General features: G+C 38.0%; 1 protein-coding gene across 1 annotated transcript in view; it reads left to right on the top strand.

Annotated features, from left to right (window-relative positions):
- The window catches only part of CLYBL (citramalyl-CoA lyase), a 215,243-nt gene extending 200,611 nt beyond the window's left edge, over positions 1-14,632 (top strand). Inside the window, exons 7-8 of the mRNA XM_081949455.1 lie at positions 4,734-4,858; positions 13,917-14,632. Coding sequence (XP_081805581.1) covers positions 4,734-4,858; positions 13,917-14,012 — 221 coding nt within the window. The 3' untranslated portion in view covers positions 14,013-14,632. The remainder of the gene's footprint in view (positions 1-4,733; positions 4,859-13,916) is intronic.
- The last annotated feature ends 8,940 nt before the right edge of the window (positions 14,633-23,572 follow it).

Raw genomic sequence — 23,572 nt, 5'->3', positions numbered from 1 at the left:
TGAAAATAAAAAAGAGAAAGTGAAGAATCAGACTTAAGGTATAATATTGCAAATGCTGTTAGTGTCAACCAGCCTACCTAATTATAAGTTTACTTGAACCTAGCAGCGAAGAAGTGAAAAGATATCTAATTTTGTTGAAGAAAAGATGATGACGCACAAGGATATTTCTATCACAGCAGAGAACCAGGCAGTTAAAGCACTGGTCTTCCCAGTGGCCCCTGGTTATGAAAGGTTGCACATTAAGAAAGAATGAAAGAAGAGGCTTTCAAATTATCAATCTAGAAATATTTTCTGAGGGTACCATGGAATGCAAGAAAAACTCCACATCAAATGAAAATTGACAGTTCTCTTGAAGTAGGAACAGCAAGCAGAAATTCACATACTTTGGACCTGTGATTCAAACTGATAGATAAGGAACTCAAAAAATCAACTATGCCTGGCAAGTTTGAGAAGACAACAGATAATGAAAAAGATGGATAAATCAAAGAAATTACAGAGCTGTCCCTGGAAGAGCTATAAGTTGTGACTAAAGGCAGATCAAGATATCAAGCATTTGTCCACATAAGTACCATAAATGTAAAACTTGAAAACACATAGATAACTGGGGAATTAATACCAATGGCAATTAGGTCCAGATGATATTAAATTTCTAATACATTCCTTTATACAATCCTTTATAATACATTCTCAAGATGGCCACTTTACCTCAACTTTATCAGTCAGTTTAGAACCTTGAAATGATTAAACAACCAGTCATCTGTTGGAGAATAAAAATCAAATAAATTACCCTTAAGATTTGTTACCTCCAAGTATCAGTTTACTATTTTATTCCCCCCCCCCAATAAAAGTTATCTTTTAAAATATAATAGCATTCCTATCTGGTTCTATATAGAATTGGGCTAAGAATTAATATACAGGTGTAGATTTGGTCAATTTCAAAACGGATTTTGCAGATTTCTAAACACTTTACCCATTCAAGATCAATATGAAATGTTAAGACAGTTACGTTTCGTATTTCCATAGGTAGGTAGAGAGCAAGATGTTGACAATAGTTGATTTCTAGAGCAAATTGAGCCTAATCTAGAATTTTATAACTCCATGCTATTTCCCGTTTGAGGTTTCTGAGTTATGGGCCTCCTGTAAAATATATGGAACCCAAATTCATTCTGAAATGTTTCCTACACAACCTAGCAATTTTTCTTCAAATTCAAAAAGTCCTAGCTTTCAGATTTTGTTGCTTTGTTTGTTAAAACCATTTCAGGATATTTTTGAATGCAGAAGTAGATAGATGAGGATATGATTCAACTGTTTGTCCCACCAGGATAATTTCTGGAAAATATTGAAGCAGAGGTGGGATAGTTTGCTACCATCTAACTTTCCCCTCTCTAACATACTGTTTAAAACATTTTTTCTTCTAGCTTCCTCTTTAACTTTACACTGACAACATAAAAAAAGCAGAAAACAACAAATTTGCATATTAGCATCTACTTGACAGAACTTCCTCTGTTTAAAACTACACTTGGAGCAATATTATCAGAAAAGTCTGATAGCTTTTATGGCTATCAATAATGTCAGCTAAGAATGAATTTGATAAGAAGGATCCATATGCAGGCATGTATGGGAGAGGGAGTATCAAAAAGTTAAGATGACAATTTCAACTGTATGATCAAAGCCTTGTTCCTTTATTCGAAGAATCTAAAACAAAATCTCTTATCATTGAACTAATGCATGAATAATATCCCTCATGGCTTTTTGCCTTCATGTAATAAAAAGTATGCATATACACACATATTTTAAAAAATAGTTGGAATTTGATATAATTTCAGAACCCTTAATTTCTAATAGTTTTCATTTTTTAATATATTTCTATTAAAAGTTTTAAGAACTAGTAAGAACTACAACAAATGAAATTAGAAAGAAAAAGTGAAAAATAAAAAAGGAACATAAAAGGCTAAAAGTGCAATAAGTCAATAGGCATTTCCAGTCACCAATAAATGTGGATATCGTCTTTTCTCTAATGAAAGATGCTACTTTATCCATCTCAGTAAGATTTATCAATTTCATTAATCATTTCTCCATAGTGGGTAGCAGCAACCACTAGTCATCTACTGTCCTTAATAATAATCTGTATTTCTTCAGAATATAAAATGTATTATAGACCCTTTATCCATTTAAAACCTTCCTAAATCATAATCTTGTTCATTTCCAGAAGACAACTCACCAAGAGTCTTGAGAGTTTTTGATCTTCTTCTGCTGTTTGGAATATCTCTCTTAGATTGTAAATTAGTAAAATGATATGTCTGTAAAGGCTGCTTAGTAGTTAAAGGCATGCTGACAATCTCTTGACTCCTAACTTGCAATCTGCCACAAGAAACATAATTTCTGTGTTCTCCTTGTGAGTAGCTCTACTAGGGCCCAAGTAGACAATCCTCCAAATTCTCTTTCTTTTTGAAAGGTTTTTGCAAGCCAGAAACTGGCTCCTGGCTGCTGATTTCACAGTGTTTATTTCTGTGCTCATGGAGCCACTTATAGAGACATCCAACTTGCCATAGGTCCTCATCTGGAAGTCGAATTTCTTCATTTTCTTCAATTCCAGTTAAAACTTTGTTATGAAAAACATTCACAATGAACTTTTCAGAACTACTATGATGAGGGAAATGTAATATGACTTCGTTTTCTTTTCATACCATTCAGTAATAAATGAAAATTTGAATTTCATACAAATATACAAGGTACAACTGATCACTGATTACCTCTCTGTTCTGTAATTCTGCATGCCCCCTCCAAATTTATTTGACACGAAAAATAATTTTTTTAAATATCGTTAGTTCCTACCAAATGTTATTAAATTCCTTTTTTTACCTTAAAACCTTTACTGTGTAATAGTATGAATTAAGTGTAAATCCCATGTTAGTCGTCATCCTGGATTGCCCTAGCAATGAAATAGATATAAGATCCCAATGTGTATAGCTTTCATTGCATTTAATCAACATTCTAAAATGCACTGTAATTTATTAAGGTCGTGCTTGATAACTGTTAATCTTTAGAGCCTATCTTAGGTTCCCTGGGTTTAATTCAGAATTGGGCATACTAATAGGAAACCATTTAAGATCAATGAAATCTATGTTTTGTCGTGACTGTCTCCAGCAAATTCTGTTGGAGACTTACCGATAAGTCTACAAGGTATTAGGATATACAAGGAACAAGAACATGCAATTTCAGTTTTAATTATTTTTTTTTAGTTTTTTGCTGATCTTAAAAGATTGAAGGCCTTGAGCCATGTATATAATTTTAAAATTCCATCCACATCTTTATCAAAACAAAAAAAATGATTCAATTTATAAGTTAATTTAACAATAATTTAGAGATCCATGTTTTGAAATATAATGCGCCTTTTAAAATATATTTTATCGGGGCTTTCATCATGAAATATTTGTGCAAAATCATTCTGAGATTATAATTTAACTGCTTACGAGTATAATAGAGTGCAAATCCTGTACATCAGTATGTTGTTTGTTCTTGTGACATAATTTCAAATATCTTAATTTGGACTAATCAAAATTTGAGCAGGGCACTAATGTTTTTAGAGCAATCGTTTGTTTTACAAAGTAGCCTTTGAACAGCTGAAAATAAATCTAACATGAATGTTATGGAGCAGCTGAATCTCACATTACAAATACCTCAATTATAAGTGATAACATAATTAAAATCTGAAAAAAATAATGCAAGCTGTGGTTTCTAAAGGGTATATTTAGCTTAAAACAGATCTCTATATTAATAAATCCCTGAAGACATGGTCAAAATTGACCCTAAATCTTTTTAAAGTGGAAGCAAATCATTAAAAATAGTTTTCTTTCCTTTTAGAATTTCTAAAATAAAATAAATAATAATCTGCACTCTACATATAAAATTATGGCTATATACTATGGATTAAATTAACCACTACACTATTGAAATCAAAATGCTGAATGTATTATATATTTCTCCCTAATGAATAATTTATCCTAAGTTGAATCCCTTATAAAGAAAAATATTACTTCTTAAAAGTACTTGGTATAATTTAATTGTTTTGCTTATTCAAGAAAAATATTTCAATCATTTTTCAGTATTTCCAAGTACTGTATACTGAATATACTTTTTAAAAAAAAAATGAAACTGACATTGTAATTGTAAACAAAATTGTGAAGAAAAAATGTAAAATGTTAATTTGTTGAGGACTTTCAGTTAAATTTTATGTACTTTTTTTCTTGACTGACCAAGCAGGAGCAAAATGGTAGTCACATTAGAAAAACAACCCATGTTGTATCATCTCATTAAGAAAGAGAACATTTGCATGGCTCCTGTCTAATATTTGTGAAAGTCTTCATTTTGATATGGAACAAGCTATAAATAAAATACCATAAGTCTGTTTTGATATTAACTACATAAGGAATATTTTCAATGAACTTATTTAGAATTATAAAGGATTATTCTGTGCTTTATGTTTGGGTATAGAAGTTCATTTCAGAATTAATTTTAATTCTGGTTTGAATAAAAATTTGCTGAACAGGTTAAATTTTAAGGGAGCTAATTTTAAGATGATGATGGTGATGGTGGTGATAGTTCTACTGGTAATAATAATAGTAATGGGAAACTGTTAAGCATGCATATGCATGCAGAACTAGCAATTACAACACTTTGCTAGAACATCTGCTTGTTAATGCTGACTCTATGGTTATTAATCCTGTTTGTAGGTAAGCAGGTGATCCACCCTAATCAAGTTGCCATTGTCCAGGAACAATTCTCCCCAAGTCTTGAAAAAATAAAGTGGGCACAGGAACTGATTACAGCTTTTGAAGAACATCAGCGTGTAGGAAAGGTAAAAGGTTTTCTTCAAGACTTAGAATGTGGATTCAAATGAAAATCAGCCTTAAGTGTTCCTTGGGGGATTTAGATGAACCTCTTAAAAGATACAGTAACACATATACAGAATTCATTGAATAATAGTATTTTTATCCAGGACACTGATGTTGGGAAACAGGATTGTGTCAAAATGTATGCCATCTTGGGTTTAAATAAAAACAATCTTCCTGAAATAATTGAATATCTAATCTTTTGAATAAATAAAGATTGCATATTTATCCTCCAGTTAGTTCATTCCATTAAGGTTATACTGAGTTTTACCTTACTAAGATATTTATTATAGTGGTAATTGAAAACCAGTGCTTCTTTCTTCACAGTGAGGGGTTCTTTGCAGTGTTTCAGTCAAATTTATAGGGCAGCTTACAAAATTCCCAACTATTTTCAAGAGCATTATTTAATTATACACACTTGTTTTAGTTTTTTTTTTAATTGCCTGCTCTGCCCAAATAGCAGGTATTTTTCTAGTCACAAATTACAGAGTTCCTGACAAGGTGGAGGCACTTTTATTGCAAAGTGAAGTCAGAATACATGAAAACCTTTTTTTTTGTCTGAAGGTTCTTTTAATATTAAAGATGGCATAGTAGCACTCATATATGATTGTTCCTAATTTAGTGCATCATTGAATCTCGTGTTGCCTGCTCTGTGGGTTTCTGCTATGTAAACATTGTGGTGATAAAGCACAATCTGTCTTCACTTTGTGCCAGTAACACTTAAATTAGGGGTCGCCTGAAGGAAAATTTTATGCTAGCTACAGCATTGTCAGCTAATTATCTTAAAGGTTATTTGCTAGAATGTAGTTTACCACTTGGGGGGGGAGGAGTTGAAATTAAATGTGCTTCTTTTAGAAAGAGCCAAATCTGACATGCTTATCAAGCCAGCAAAGTTGTCCAGAAGTGCAGAAGAAAAAGTGTGATCCTTTTGGTACAATTTACCCAATATTTGATTGCCAAAATACAATATTCTTTGTAAAGCCAAGTACACACATACACAGCCACACAGAAAACCTCACAAGTATATATGGATTGCTGGCTGTCTCTTATAAAGCCCATTAACAATAAACTGATCTATGAAAATATACAGTGTGCAGATTAGGAATTGCATTTTTATGTCTTCTGTTCTGTCTTCTAGAGAAATACTTAGAACTGATAAGCTATTGACATTTTATACTCTTTTGTACTGTTGAAATGTGGACATTTTCAATACCAAATTCTTCTATGGCTTAAACCACCACAATATCCTTACAGCTGGATAACTAGCATTCTCATAAAGATAACAGTATTAAGTAATTCCAAAGATATTTTAGCTACAGGTCCCTTCAAACTATTGGTGTATTTAATACTGCAACTTACTTAGCATGATTTTGAAATAAATCGAGATAAATGATCTGCAATTAAGGACAGATAGTTAAAGACCCTTTTACAGAGTATTTTACCTACTTTGCAACTGCCTATCAAATGTAGTCATGGAAATTGAAATTTCTGTGTGACCTGCTATTAACACTGAATATTATAAATATGGCACTGGATATTCATTCTAGCATTAAATGCGGAAAGTGAGAGGGTTAGCACTGACTTCAGTAACAGCCTAGCGTCATTCAGTGGGTTGAAGCAAAATGCTGTTTAAGCAGTGCTTCCTGGAAATCTTTAATCAAAATTGGAAAGTACAAGGCTTAAAAATCTGACTCTTGAAAAACCAGCCCAAATTTGACTACTTAATTTTCCCAAAGAACTGCCTTTGACTTACGGAGAGGGCACTAATATTTTCATCACAATTTTCATCGCGACTTAAGGAATCTAATTTTGTAATGTTCCATTTTAACATAGATAACTAAATACCTTAAACTGAAATTGTGAGTGTTGTCCTCCACTGTATTAATATATTACTCTTGTTTTCTTTGTAAGCCACACACTAATATTAAAATGCCACCTTCACCACTTCGTTTCTTCCTCTTTTTTTTATTAAGCTAAAACTTTAAATTTCAGTGAAGCAGGAACAGAACTTTAGTTTGATAATGTTAAGCCTTTCATGAGGAGAAAAATGTGAACATGTTTATATATGTGTGTGTGCATTAATCAAAACTGAAAGCCTGGAAAAAAATGAAATACAAAGGATTAGAATGACTAGTCTGCTCTCTGATAAATTGCTAATGTTCAACCTCTGAAATTACAGCTTGTTAATTGGAAATTCTTAGCCAACTAAGTTTGATGCCACCACTGGACAATAGTTTATATTCACACAAAGCAAACAGTTCCCGTTATTTGTCATAATCTGGAGAGTACAAAAATATTTGCTTTGAGGAAATCGGAAATATGATATTTTAACTAAGGTATTCTGATTCTAACACTATGATCATTTTGAAATTTTAGACATCCACTAAAATAAAAATGTTTTGTTTTATTAAAAAAATTCTATTAAAAACATTCAAAGAGTAAATAAAGTAAGTCATATTTTATTTAAATAGTGCGCTATATATCTTCTCTTCATACAACTCCCTATAAAAAGCTGAACTAATCAACATTTAGAAATATGAAGAATAAATGAAGAATAACATTTAACTGAGATTCTTCAGTTATATCTTTTTATTAAGTTTTCATTCATAAGAAATAAATATGTAAGTAGAATTCTTTCAAAACATATTCTGAAGGAGCATATATTTATTACTGTATGTTTCTTGAGATTTAAATAATACAATAACTCTACCTACTACAATTTTAAAAACTTAAATCATATAATTTTTGTCGTTTTCTAAAACATTCTCAAAGCAATTCGCAGTAAAATACAGGTATAATGTGATTAATTTGTTCCAAAGTAGCACATTATTAGTGCATTAAACTTCCATCTTTATTTTATAGCATTTTAAAATAATTTCGGCGTCATTTTTGAAATAAATTTTAAGGCATTTTAAATAATTTGTTAGTAATTTAAGCAGAAAACAGAAATATTTTTACTAGCTAAGATGATAGTAGAAGTAAGAGCTTTCGTGTGTTGAACAAAGAACTACTTAGTGTACAATAATTATTACAGGCATAAAACAACTAAATACCAAAATGAAATTTTTCAGTCTTTCATCATTGTACATCTTGAATTTGTTCTGACAGCTATTTAGTGTGATCTTGCATAATATGCTAGTACTTTATTTTATAGAGACATATTAAATGATAGAATATTGTCAAGCTTCTACTGGTATCGCATCTTTTCTAACATCCCCTTTACAATTGATGATTAAACCTCTTTAGATTTCTCATTTTCATCTTGCTGCTAATAGTAGGAAGGTGCTGGTTTTTAAAGTTGAAGGGATCTTGTTGTTACTGTTATCATTATTATTATACAATCTTTGACATAATAGTTGGGTACATTACTATATGCTCTGAATATAACCGCTTGAAAATTTAAGGTTACCAGTTCTCATGATTGCAAGATTTGCTTGAAAATATCTGGACAATAGCTAGAAGAATTGCCTAAATAGAATTGTGAATATCAACCAATTCTTTAGTGCTCTTGGAAATAAATTGCAGTTGACCCAAAATAAATTCTGCAAATTAGTAAAATAATGCAGAATTACATTTATCAGTCATTTTTTCTTGTTAAAGTAAGACTTTTAAGTGTAAAGATCTTTGGATATAAACTATTGATCAAAGGTTGATCGGAAAAACATGGATTTCAATCCCATCTCCACCAGGGATTCTTAATTTAAGGTCTGAATATATATTAACAAATAATCTACAGCACAGTACTACAGGATCAGTCACCTAATATGCAATATAATCTTAGCAGGTCCTATATAAATTTTGCTGCTACATTTTCAAAGGGTCAGAGGTTGCCCAACTGTTTACTTCAACAGCAAATTGGAGCTATTAAAAATGAAATAATTTCATTTAACTGCATAATTAAAACATAAATTTTCACATGCATATCCCTAGAGGATTGCGGTGCAGTCTGAAATAGGAAATGCATTTTTGTTTCTACAGCTGAGCTGGTGTTTATTTGAAACCCTGAGAAAGGAAAAACATAAAGGGCTATGTGCATATGTATATTTTGCTTTCCTAAGAAGAAACAGGCATTTTGAACATATGTTATATGCAACTATTTCAACATTGTTTTCTGAATCATCACAGATTTAAAGCAGCCTAATGGGGTTCTGAAAAAAATAAAGAGGAAATATAATCAAAGGAAAACAAATACTTCCTGTCTAATAATGGAATATGTCAAAACACTTCCTCAAATTAGAGTAGGTGCGCACAACAATGTGCTGGTGGTATGATAAAGCTCAATGTAGAGGCAATGTTTTTCACTAGAAAGGCAAAATATGAGGCTTCAGGAGCTTGAGTGTGAAGGAAATAAAGCAGGGGTGTCCAAACTTGGCAACTTTAAGACTTGTGGACTTCAACTTCCAGAATTCCCCAGCCAGCTGGGAGTTGAAGTCCACAAGTCTTAAAGTTGCCAAGTTTGGACACCCCTGAAATAAAGGTAGGATGGGGAGGAGCATTAGGATTGATAAGATCAAGATTTGGCTTCAGTTTGTAAACTGTGACTGCCTGAACTAATTACTCCAATGCAAATAATGTTTACTACAATTAGGCCTTGGGCCATGTTTGGGAAATACCTACTTCAATTGAAAGTGTTATGCAGATTATCAAATTATCAATTTTTTAAAGACTCTTTTTTATCCCTCAAAGAATAAGATTTAATCCCTAGTGATAATTCATAGAGTCTGCTATGTAGTGTTTTGATTTAAAAACAACAACAACTTCCTTACAGTTTTGAAATTTTCCAGTGATCTCCCTTCCAAGTTCTAAGCAGGTCAATGCCACTGAGAAGCCAAGATCAACCAAGGTTGTCTAGATGCTTCTACCTGTGGGGGTTCCTCTCTATGGAGGACACTATACTCTGATAAGCACTGATCAAGAAGAATATTTTTCACACTAACAAATACCAGGGAACTGAAGCTTTAATTGGCTTGGAGAGTATTTCTGTACAGTACTTAGCCTAATTGTTCATTTAGCCTCGGTCACTAAAGTGTAATCTGAACCTGCCTCTACTAACTCAAGCTAATGGTTTCCTCTTGTTACAGATGACCTATATCAACTATCCAAACTTAGCACCTGTCCAGAAATGATGGACTATAATTGCCATCACTCCCACCACTAACGTTGCCAAGACAATCTCAATCTTACACGGGAAAAGACCCGAATACAACAAGACCAACATAGGACAACCATTTATCTGAAATGGTATAGGGTTTCCTGCTTGAGCAGGGAGATTCCAGCACCAGCTGGAACAAAGCTGAACTATCTTTTTGGTGACATCTTCATTTTCATATTTTAACAGAATAAAAAGTGTAAGGGGACCTTGGAGGTCTTCTAGTCCAAGCTCCTAATCAGGCAAGAAACCCTATACCATTTCAGACAAATGGTTTATCCAATCTCTTCTTAAAAACTTCCAGTGTTGAAGCGCTCACAATTTCTGGCGGCAAGTTGTTCCACTGATTCATTGTTCTAACTGTCAGGAAATTTCTCCTCAGTTCTACGTTGCTTCTTCCCTTGATTAGTTTCTCTCCATTGTTTCTTGTCCTACCTTCAGCTGCTTTGGAGAATAGGTTGACCTCCTCTTCTTTGTGGCAGCCCCTCAAATATTGGAACAGTGCTATTATGTCACTCCTAGTCCTTCTTTTCATTAAACTAGACATCCCCAATTCCTGCAGATGAAGAACATATGTTTTAGCCTCCAGTCCCCTAATCATCTTTGTTGCTCTTCTCTGCACTCTTTCTAGAGTCTCAACTTCTTTTTTATATCATGGCAACCAAAACTGGATGCAGTATTCCAAGTGTGGTCTTTCCAAGGCATTGTAAAGTGATACCAACTTTCCTATTAATTAAATAAGACAAGGGGGTTTGGGCCCTAGGCAGCTGGATTTACAACTCCCAATTACAGCAAGCTGTAATCACGACATTCAGGAAAAAAAATTTCTGAAAAAAATAAAATAAAATAAATATTCTTTGGAACATCCAAGCCTCTAATTTGCCCCCATTTCGTACAAGAGCCTGAGGACCTGGCTCTGCCAGTTGCCTTGGGGAGGAGATGGGGGAGTTCCACAGTAAAGGTGGCTGCTGGATTGATGGCAGATTCCACCTCCCCGCTTGCTCTCTGCTCTTCACCCATCCATCTTTTTTATCATATTGATGTATTCTCTTTGTCTTCTTTTTCATTTATTTTATTATTCTATTACAGTATTTTACTTCTGTTCTGTTTACCCTCTTTTCATCTCTTCCTTTTCATTGTTGTAAGCAACCTAGAGAAGCCCCATGACAAGTCTAAGCTACAATCCTGCAGAGATTCATTTAGAGCAGGGGTGTCCAAACTTGGGAACTTTAAGACTTGTGGACTTCAACTCCCAGAATTCCCCAGCCAGCATGGCTGGCTGGGGAATTCTGGGAGTTGAAGTCCACAAGTCTTAAAGTTCCCAAGTTTGGACACCCCTGATTTAGAGTCAATGGCATTGTGTTTTAGTAAATAAATATGCACAAGGAAGCTGCTTCTTACATGTTGTCCATGACCTTGGGAACTTTTGAGGATGGATCAATGTGGTTTTCCTGGATGCAGACAACGTAGAACTGCTTTGATATTTTAGTTGAGCTTCCCATGCTAGCCACCAGTCCTAGCATTGCTGGGTGTCTCCCATCCAAATACTAACCAAGATCAACACTGCTTAGCTTCCAAGTCTATTCAAGGTCAGCCAGGAGCTGCTACCTGAGACAAATAGACAAAGGACTGTGGTATAAATAAAATTAATAGAAGTAGTAGAAATAAAATTCATTAATAACAAATATTTTACATGAGCTATGGAAATATTGACCTATTTGTCAATGTAACACTACAGATTAATGGTTGAAACAGCATATTGTTTCTTAGGATTTTCAGATCATCTTAGGAAAAGTATCTAAACTCGTCAGCTAAAGTACATATATATTTATCCTCATTTGTATTTTATACACCAGGTTCCTCCTTTAGGTTTCCAACTAATTGTTTTAGCAGTATAATTCCAAGACTGCAATCCGCTTTTGGCATTGTTACTACTATTATCTAATTTTCATTGTGCTAAGGCAAACAAATGGTTGTAACATCTCTTCCCATCTCTGCTGATGGAGTGAGACTCTTCAGCTAAATTGACCTAATTATAAACAGTATTATACAAGTGAAAATTTAAGCACTTTGTATGTTTTCTTTGTATTACTAGTCCTAATAATATCAGGATATTTTTTGTCATTGCATTAGCCCTCTTCAATATAATATGAACCACTTCAAACATTGATTATATTTCTCCTCCATACAGTATGTTTGTAACACTTTTTTATTATTTGTTCTTTTTTTTTAAACAATCTTTAATTTTGTTATTGGAGTGGCAATTAATCTCCCCCAGAACACAACACAAATCCCTTTTAGTTCTCTGATATCAATATTGGGGATGAGTTTTAATAGATTTTATAGTAATACTGCTTACTCAAGACTCTGATTAGCAAAAAGAAAATATTCCTTGTGGATATTGGGATTATAGTATCCAAACAACTGGAACCTGGCAAAATCGTTATAAGTGCAAAATGAATTGTTGAGCCCAGTCTCCTCAATAATACATCACTACTGCCATTCATGCAGCTCAGGTTACATCTTCCTATATCTTTCCTGGGAGCAGAGAGGAAAAATATCTTGTCTGAGAGAAAAAAGTTAACATTTCTCTGGTTTGAGCTTGATTCATGATAACAAGGCCATAGTCATGATACTTTTTCAGCAGCAATATAGAAGTACCATATTTTTCAGAGTATAAGATGCAAAATGGACTTGCAGAGGGCTTGGGGGGCTTACAAAGTGCTCCTGGGGGCTGAGGAGGGCAAAAATGAGCAAAAAATGGGCCGGTTTTGCTCATTTTTGTCCCCCCCCCTCCAGCCCCAGGAGCACTCTACAAGCCTCCCAAAGTCTCTGCATGCCCTTTTGGGGGGCAAAAAATGGCCCAGTTTTGCTAAAAATTGGGTGTTTTTTGCTCACCCCCCCACCCCCAGGAGATGCTTCAAGACTACCAAAGCTCCGCATGCCCTTTTTTTTTTTTGCAAAAAACTATGCGTGCAGAGGGTTTGGAAGGCATACAGAGTGCAAAAAAAGGCATATAGAGTGCAAAAATCATGGTGCGTCTTATAGTCCGAAAAATACGGTAGTTGGCAATTGTCTTCAGGGCTTTTTTTTTTCCAATTTCACATTCAACTTTACAGTCCTGGAAATTTTTCAGTTCCCATTCAAGTCCAAGCCTGACCTGACCCTGTTTAGCTTCTGCATTTCATCATCATCATCATCATCATCATCATCATCATTACTATTATTATTTTTATTACTATGTGGTTAATCTTTGGTGAGATTCACAGCCTTTGGGGCTGATTGGTAGCTCAACAGTTCAAATCCTAACCAAGGACCTAGGAACTGTTAAGGTAACGTCGGAGGATATAAGCTGTTCCAAGTAGGGTGTTTTTTTGTAGAATCAGAATGTTCAAGTCCGATAAATTTAGAATTTCCAAATAGCGAGGTAGCCCTTTAGGTATTGCTCCAAGGGCTCCAATTACAATCGGGACAACACACGATTTCTTTTTCCACAGTCGCTCAACTTCAATTTGCAAGTCCCGGTACTTTGTGATTTTTTCTTGCTGCTTATCTTCAATGCACGCATCATCAGGTATTGCAATGTCAATGAACCAAACTTTTTTCTTTTCAACTATTGTTATGTCAGGTGTGTTGTAGGCCAAGTGCCTATCAGTCTGAATTCTGAAATCCCACAAGATCTCCACTAATTGTTGTTGTTGTTTTTTATTGTTACTATTGTACCCATGGGCTCTTTCTAAAACAGGGAGAAGATATCTCTGATTCACCTGGGATGTAATGATTCTTGACTAGCAAACAAAGTATTATGACTAACTATAGCCTGAAATGTTATTTTCCCGAGATCTCTTTTGAGAATATTCTTTTTTTCTTTTCAGGGCGCCTTCACATTCCATGGCAGCATGATAGACATGCCGTTACTGAAACAGGCCCAAAATATTGTTACACTTGCTACTGCCATCAAGAAAAAATAATCTGCTAAATAAACTTTTCCCAAAGAGTGATACCAGGAGCTCTCCAAGAAAAATTACATAATACCGAGGGAAAGGACAGCACAATGCTTCATATTTCAGTCGAATTCAGAGTACATGTCCAACAACTCTGATCTATTTTTCTTACTGAATGTCAATGGGAATGCTAAGATTGGAGCCTGTTTCCTATGACAAATGAGTTGTGACAGACCTGAAAGCAAAACTTTCCTTTGGAAAAGCAACCAAGTAAAACCAATCAGGGATGTGGACAAACAGGGGCTTCATTTAATATTTGACTCAGAAAATTTTCTGTGAACAGCAGAGTTGCCAAAGGAGGAAAAAGTTCCTTATCTTTCAGGGGTATGTAGAAAAGGGGATCTTGGGAAGCATTTTTTTGTTATACAGAAGAGAAAAGAGCTGTTCTTTGCTTAAAATTCTACACAAGTAGTCTTAAGAGAGGTTTTCGGTAGTTTCAGAGACTTGGCACATACAGTATTGAAGGGATCCATATAGACATTCCTTCCTCAACTTGTGTTCCTGTTACTTTATACTGAGTTATACTGAAAGGAAATATCCCAAAGGCATATTCTCTCTGCTGAAGATAATAAAATACACTTCTGGCACTGTTCTGTGTGACTTTTTAAGGTAGAACCTCCTCTCTGACTAGATTTCCACCTTAGCTTCTTTCAGTCTGAAGAGGCATTGCTTTGAGAATATTTAATCTAAATTAACAACTGTGGTCCAATGGATTTTGCTGCCTGCAGTAGAAAGTGCAAGCTTGAAACCATTTAATATGGCTTAGTTAACTTCTCGAGAAGTTTTTCGTTTGTATGCATCAATTAGGAGTTCAAACCATCTTCTGTAGCTTTTTTCAGATGTTTTAGAAAATTAAATCATTAGACGTTTTACCATTTCACTATGCAAAGACCTCTTCCCCCTAAATGAACACCTCTTATTTTTTCCCCAAGTGCAATTGGAGATGTAATTTATAAATATGTGTAGTTTGGTAAGTCCCTGTAATCCAAGTGCCTATGGAGAAGGGATTTATCAAAACTGCTTTTTTAAAAAAATTAAAAAAGCATCTCACTGTTGAATCAGACTACTACTTTTTTTTCAACATGCTCTGCACGGCTTTTAGTATCATCACAAAGGGTGACAGCAGAGGAATTAGAGATTGTAAATTTCAGAAAGCTTAATTTTTTTTTCTTAACACTCAATGATAGTGCCACTTGAATCCCTGCAGATAGCCATATTACAGCATTTTTAGCCCTGCAGAAATCTCTTTGAACGTGACCTTAAAGGAAGGGGGTAGTTACCGTGCCATTTATGAGCATTTTAATAAAGTCTGGTTTCAAATTATAATGAGAAGAAAACTGGATGTAATTCCACGGAGTGATTAATCCAAAACTGCAGTTTGTGCATGTACTTAGAAGGATTCATGGCAGAATTATAGGTCCATAGACCAAATAGATACATGATTTTTTTTCCAGCCTCATATTGTCCTCATGCACTGGTGAGCCATTTCCATTCTCTTCAGAAAAGATCATTCCAGCTCAACTAGCAGAGATGTTTCTAACAGAACTGAACATAGAAAGAGATTTATCTAACTGGCAATGAACAGCCTTTGGTTCAGTTCTGGGAAATGTCTGGGAAAGATTCCTCTTGTGAAACTAAGAGAAACTATACTGTTGAAATATACAGAAATAATATACTGTAGAGATGACTTGGTATTTGGAGGTGGTGTTTCTTTCTATTTGTATCAAAGTCGTCCTTCATTCATCTACTCTTATATTAATCTATTTAATCTACTTCACTTTCCATGGTGCCACTTAAAACCAGGGGAGACAGCTTTCTGGACTGGTGGTGGGCATCTTTAAAATGTTGAGGCCATGTTGTGAGCACTTTTATAAATGGGCTCACCTATTTGCAGTAAAGCTGCACTTATAGCCATGTCTTATGATAAAAAGACCCATTTAACAAACCAGCCTTTCCTTCCAGCCTCCACCGGGGGCTCTCTACATCATAGTTTATTGTGTTGTTTTCCCCAAAGCACAATGATGCATTTTCAAACAAAGCCCTGGGTGGAAACCAATAAATATCCCCCTCCTTTTTTTTAGAAGTCCTATAGGGCTCAGGAGCCAATCTGCAAAACATGTTAGGTGACTTCTTCTCTACAGCTTCAGCCAAAATGATGATGATGATTCCCTAAAAGAGTATACCATTTTTGCACAGACAAATATGTTAGAGACAGTGACTCTCTTCACATATTTACCTGTCCTAATTCACCTGAGATCATCTTTGGGTTTAGGTATCAAGCTGAATATTAGACTAACCATGGATCCCACCACACGTGGTTGGGCAGGTAGCAGTGCTGCAACTCATGCAAACACAGCTAAGGAGTTAGTAAAATAGGATACAGGGATATTCACATGGAGGAGGGAGTAATGATTGATTTAACTACACAATTGGGAGCCCTGCCTAACTCACATAAAGAGGAATAGAACTTCAATCACACCATTGCAGCCATCTTGACTTTTTCTAACACATAAAACACCTTGTGGATGTCCCCAGTGGCATAGTAACTCCTGCAGGATATGGCTTAGGACTCAGATATATGTCCTGCCATTGGTTATATGATATCCTGATTAATATGACTGAAAAGATATCTCCTGACTCAAATTAAAGCATATTGTATCATGCCACCCATCGTGTACTTTTCTACCACAGATTTTTAGCCTGTGTTCACATCTCACACTAAACCACAATTTACTAAAGAAATCCCACCTGGATTGGCTCCTGGAATATGCTACTCCATCCTCCCATTCAGCATCTTTCAGTAGCTGAATTAGTACCAATCCTCCATTTTTATTTTTTGCTTCCAATGATCAAGGCTTCCTCTTTTTTTTCCTGCTTTGGAATGGGTGAGCTTGGTTGAAATTGACAGTAATTTTCTTTTCCTGTTTTATCTGAATGATGGGCGTGTGTGCTGGTCAACTACCTTGTCTAGCGAAGTGAATAGGGCAGGAATGTATTTCCGCAATGGATGGAGAGTGGTTTGACTTCCAGCTGCACACAGGCTGCCCCTTGGCATAAATTCGGTGGGGTGAGACAGGGTGGCTCGAGAAGACTCGTTTGCATGACAGTGGCCATGCGGCAGCAGCGGCTCATCTGGGCTGGGCAGCTAACGGGCTTAACCCGGCTGTTTGGGAGAGGTTAACCCAACTTGTAGGCAGGGTAAATAAACAGAACAAGCTGTCTTTGTCCTCTATTCAGACAAGCCTCTCCTCCAAAAGCACGCTGCATTGAAGGCACAGAGTTCAGCTTGTGGCTGCCAGAGGGACTCCCAAGGCAGTTGTGAGCGCCAACAATCAGCCAGTTTGTTTCTTTTCCTCATTAAATCATCGTCCTTTGTGCGGGGGCCCCGCAACTTGTGTTTCTTAAGAAATTAACAGAATGCGGAGTTGCAAACCGGGCCTCAACCTTTCCGTGACCTACAAGATGCTCTTAGACGGGCACCCCAGGAAAGCAGCACTGTTTACTTAAACGGGTAAATAGAAAACACTTGTGGGAGGTGAGAGAGACAAGGAGTCATTTAAGCCATCCTCTTAATAAAATGTAAGTGTTTGGATCCTTATACCATGGAAATGAAAGCTCTTTTTGAGCACCAGAAGTGGGGTTTAGTGACAAAGGTCAACCCTGAACTATGCAAACATTTCAGGCCAAGTGCAGAAATCTTTTTCAGTAATCAAAGCCTAGATCTTTAAATTAAGGGGTGGGAATTTCGGGGGTGGGGGTGGAGCTTAAAAAGTGCCCCAAGATAATCCTCTGACTTGTTAAATCTGGATGTTACTTGCATGCAGTCTTAGATATCCCACTCCCCACCCCCAATTTTATCCCATGTGAATCCAAGTTATTCTGTTGTACAGAAATGTGTGATCTGGCTCTCAAACTCCTCATCTCACTAAATTAGTCATTATTCAAGATAAAAATCCTATACACCAACTTTCCCATGATCTCCAGCCCTCATATTATCTAGACAATGGAGACTGTAGTTTAACACATGGAGAGGGGCGAAATGGAAGGTTAGAAGTCAATACTTGCATCAAACTAGCCGGTTTGGAATAATGATCAAGTCCTGTTTTTGAATTCTCAAACAATTGCTAATTCCAGAAGTTATTACTGCATTTTTGTTAGGTTTCTTTCTCCATAAATGTGTATAAAATAAATGCATGAATGATTTGAAAGTCCACAAAAATAAGCATCCAACTTTCAAATAAAAGAGATGTTGGCTTTTCTTAGAGATTCGATTCATTACTTCAAAGTTTTCCTTTTCATTTCTATTTTTTAAATAACAGTTTTATATGCAGACTAATGTTTGTTTATGCCAGGACATTTATTTCTGGAAAAAAGAGTCCAGCCTATTCAAGCGCAGAGTCCAGTCTGCAGCATGCGCCAAGCGACACCTTCTAACATTACCACATCCATTACTCACAGTTTACAAATCAGTGGCTAAAAAGCCAAACCAAATAAGCTCCTTATCAAGCCAACCCCTCAGCAATAATTCAATTGGTTTATTTCGCTGAGCATACTGGGGTTTTCCTATTGCTGGTTTTAGTGTGATCTCCAAACAGCAGCGGTGCATGGGGCAGGGTATTATAAAACTAAATGTACCTCCCTACTAAGAAAGCCCTGCACATGGAAAACTAGTAGGCCAAACAAAGCTAGGCTAGATGCCAAGTACAACATAGAAAAATCACCTTTTCAAACCAAAATTCAGATTTCTTGCTACATTAGGTCTTAGATTAAGGGGCGAGTCCTACTAATACTTCGCTTGAGGTGATTGGAATCATCTTCCATTTATTTGGAAGCACCACTTTGGCAGGACCATACCTAGGAGATGGCACAACCTGACCCAGCTTTTGAATCAAGCTTTTTGCGGATAGGACTGTCCTTAAATGGACAGGAGCTCATCCACTAGGGTCAGATGTTCTGTCTCAGCTGGTCCTTCTCCCCTCAATCATGAGAGTAAAGGCTGTCCTCTTAAGCAGGCTTGACTCCCTGGAAGCTGCCAGCACTGAAATTCTCCTTCAAGTCCAACTCTCTCCTCCTCTCTTCCTGGACAAGCCCATGTAGTTTTCTTCACAGTGAGAGGGAAGGGCTTTGCCACTGCCTCTTTCCAGCAAGGTTTTAACTCCTCTGGCAAGTCTGTTATATACTTAGCTTCCAAGTTCAGACAAGTTCTACCCGGAGAGAAAAACATAAAAAAATTAAAAAAAAACATTGCTCCCAACTTTGGTTAGTCCAAGCAGCTGGAAGTGATCAGTCTGACAGGCCACTAGGAAGCAGTGTAATGCCCTCTCCTTTCCTTTCCATTGTGGACTGCAGGGTAAGAGACCCAAGGGATGGAAAATTAAAATGGATTTCTCTATTTCCCCCCCTCCCGATTTATTTTCATTATTCTCCATCCTACCCTGGGAATAAGGATTCTTGTCTTCTCTTAATCCTTGGCCTGGAGGGGTTTTTCAAACATAATGTCTTCATTGTTTTATGGGGAACTTAATGACAATCAAGGATAGCCCTGGTTTAATTGCTGAAGCAAAGATGGTGAAATAGCCATCCTGGAATCGTGGTCAAGTGGAATTTGACAAAGGGGAGGGGGGATTTGGCCTTAGTCTGGCTGTCCAGTTCTGCCTACCTTCACAGCAAGACCTGCACTTTTGGTTATGGGAAATCCTAGCTGAGGGTTTATCTCCCTTTTAAACCCGTTTATAACATAACTAAAGTCTCAGTGACAGTTAAATATGGACTGGCCTGAATATAAAGCATTTGAATCCCACTTTCCCCCCAAGTTCTTTCTTTTAAATAGGACATTGACTATATGTATTTTTGAGTGGGAAGATATACCAAACATGGAAGAGAACAAAATCTGTCCCAAACTCTTTACAGGCTTATTTAATATATTCCCAGGACTCATAGGGGTTATATTTGAAATAGTAATATATATATACACAATTGTGATTCTAAATTCTTTATTTCTAACAGATTTCAACTGGAAAAGTGTTAAGGATTTTTTACCTTTGATCTGTTTGGATTTGTTAGTTAACCAGTATTTTTCATTCCAATAAGATCTTTCTGCATGATTTTTTTCTTCTTCTCTAGGGGAGACCCTTTCTGAACTTAACAGCAGATGACTCAATAGGCAAGTGGTGTTACATCTGTAGAGCCTCCGTTGTTAAAAAGGATACAACCAATCCAGCTGGTGAAACTGAGCAGATTGTAGAACTAAACTTTTATCTTTTAGTGAGGTGCACCTCAATACCTGGAGGACACCAGAGAAACTGGCGCATCTTTCTAAGCGACTCAAAATTAAACATATTCGCCATTAAGACATTTGGCAAGTTGCTTGTCAACTAAATTAAAAGCCGATCTGTGGCGGCTGATCTCTTCCTAAAGCGGGCACTTTAATTCTCCTTAAAGTTTCTTCTCCCCATTGCCGATGGGGGCGAACGCTGCTCTCGACAAGATTGAGAAGGGGGAGAGAAAAAAACATTGAAGCAAACGCCCCCCTCCACCCCCCACTTCCTATCTAGGCCGCCTTTTTCCTTGCCGAGCCTGAAACAGATGGACTTCAAGGAAAGGTGGAAGGGAAGCCCGTTCGCTCGCCGACACTGCAAGCGAGGCCACTTCCGCGTAGCCCGCCGGATCTGAGTTTGCGAGACTTTCAGAAGAGAAGCGTTTCAGTCCGGCTTGTTTAAGGCGACAAATCCTTCCAGACGTTGATGAAGTGGAGGGCGCGGGAGGCAAGGCCTAAAAGGCCCAAAGACTCCCCGCCTCTGTTTTCCTCGCAAATGTCTTACCGTTAAACCACGCGAACCGTGCAACAAGCCCAACTGTAGACCCCGCCAACTGGGGCAGCCACATCAGTCGTTCCGGCTCCCGAGAAAGCCGGCAAATGAGTCCCCCCGGAGGCCTGCCGGAAAGGCGGGAGGCGGGGTCGCCTCCTTCGGCGAAGGGGGCGGGGGGGTTTCCTTCGCTCGGCGGCATCTCGGCTGGTCCCTCCAGGCCCGACCCCGATCCCGCTGCATCTCAGAGAGGCCCGGCGGAAAGCAAGCGGTGGGGCCGCCTTCGGTGGGGCCGCTTGAGACCGTCGGTGCTACTGCTCCGAGGCCTTTGGCGGGTTCCTATCCCCTTCGCCTGTCGAGGGTGCCTGGGATCCTTCCCGTGCAAAAAAGTCCTCAGCTTCGCCCGGTTTCTCTGGAGCCCAGCCGGGCTTTCTCCGGGGGCAGCATTTCACCAGCCAAGGACCCCGTTGCCCTTTTCTCCCCTGGGGTCTCCAGCTGGCTTGCTGCTTTCATCAGGGAGTACAAATACCCATCCTTCTCCAAACAGATGCCCTCCAAGCAGCTGGATCTAAAACTTCCATCATTCCCACCCCAGTCCACACATTGGGGGATGGGGACACAGTAAGGGACCATCCCATTCACTTTCTGGAGACCTCAGAGAGGCCTGGAGGTCACTTAGAGGCTCCCACCAGGAGAGTGTCCTGTTTGCAGGTCCCCTGTTGAGGTCTCTCTCCTTGACTGTGGAGCTCACTGGCGTAGACGGCACCCTCACCCTCGCTCATCACCATCTCCTCCTCCGCAGGGATGTTGTGGAGGTAAAAGGAGAGGAGACCCAGTGGGTGCTGCTCCTGGCTCTGAAGGGAAAAGGCACCTAGAAATGCAATATAGGTGGTCCTGAACTTGAGCACAACCGAGCCCAGAATTTCTGTTGCTAAGGGAAACATTTGTTGAGCTAATATTAGGTTAACATTGATCTAGTTCAAGGAAAATTCTGGGGTTGGATGCAATTTAGAGTAATCACATTCAGAATGTATACACATTTAAGTATACCAGGCTTTATCCCAAAACTATTTTTATTCAAGAGAACACTAGCTTATTTTGAAAGACCATTTCCCCCATACAGAAATAGAGCTGGTCCTTGACTTATGACCACAACTGAATCCAAAATTTCCACTGCTAAGCAAGACAACTGTTAAGTGAGTTTTGCCCCCTTTTACTTTTCTAGCCACCGCTGTTAAGCGAATCACTGCAGTTGGTAAATTAGTAACACGGTTGTTAAGTGTAACTGATTGTCCCTTTGACTTTGCTTGTCAGACGGTCACAAAATGGGACACTGGACACTGCAACCGTCATAAATATGAGTCCGTGGCCAAGCATCTGGATTTTGATCATGTGACCATGGAGATGCTGCGATGGATCACTAAATGAACTGTTATAAGTCGAGGACTACCTGTAAACTCGACAAATGCCCTTTCTCTTTCACTATCGGATCCTATGGGTTTGAAAGGCATTAACTTCAGCCACGGGGTGCTCGGAAGGTCGGCTTTATTTGAATTGCCGCCTTCTAGTTCGCTTCTCTCAGTAGATGAAAAATGCCTTTACCCACCGGAGGAGCGGGACGACGAAAGGCCGCGCGCGAACTGGCCTTTATTCTGCAGCGGAGATTTGAACTGGGGGCAGATCGGAGAAATCTGTGCTCGCGGAAAGCGGAGCTCGTGCTTTCTCTTTTTCTGGCTCGAGGTCCAGCGAAGTCGACCTCTCTCCTCGACTTCAGCGGAAAGCGCTAGCGAGCCCGCCTGGCTTCGCCTCTCCACTGCCGCGCGGGGAACGGCGAGGACGCTCGCGGTTCTGGAAACAGAGCCGCCGCGTAGCTCAGGGGAGGAAGGGGCTTAGGAGTCGAGAGGAAAGCCCGTGGAAACAAGGAGAATGCTTCATTCCGGGCTACGATGTGCACCCGGGCCTTCCTCAGACTTCCCGCGTGACCGTGAAAGAAAGCAAAGGGGTTTGTGCGACGGTCACGGGTCCAAGGTCAAAACGGGGACAATCTGAAGCTTAACCGCGCTCGGGCTTGCTCTGGCAACTAACACCAGATTAGCCTTTGGATTTAATTTAATAAATGAATCCCACAAAACTCTGTAAGACCAGCTGGGTGTATCTTAAAAGCGGGTGGGTTGAACAGGTTGCACCCGCACTGAGCTGAGAGCCACAAGGCACTTAAGTCAGGACTAACTGGCCCCACTGATTTCACTGAGAACTACTTTCAGACCAAAAATCCCTAAATTCTGTAAGGAATGAATCCTACAGGAGGCAGTGGGTTCATTTTTGAAGAGTGATGAAGAGGAGTCTGTTCATCCCATCCTTTGTGTCAAGACAGAGCGAGGGAGCAAGCAGTCAAAAAGCAGTAAATAAATAAAATAAATGCCAGGAAACTCTAGTCTAGCAAGTGCCAGAAAGGACCTACAGCTTAAGCAGTGATCATGATATTACAGCTCTGCTTCTCTCTCTCTCTCTCTCTCTCAAGTCAGTAACACATTTAATGTTTACTGCTTTAAGGTCAAATTCAGGCCCCCTCAGGCATACAACTACAATAATAGTCTTCCAGGTTCCTGGCACATAAAAAAAAAGCTGGCTTGTAACTCAGGCCATCTAGTTTCTAGTTCCCTATTGTTGAGCTAAGTGTCATTGGCTCTCAAGGGTTTCAGGCTGCAGCTTTTCACCTCC

This window comes from Natrix helvetica, assembly GCF_964273705.1.
Source record: "Natrix helvetica genome assembly, chromosome: 3".
Taxonomy (NCBI): domain Eukaryota; kingdom Metazoa; phylum Chordata; class Lepidosauria; order Squamata; family Natricidae; genus Natrix; species Natrix helvetica.
This window is presented reverse-complemented; position numbering and strand designations above follow the sequence as displayed.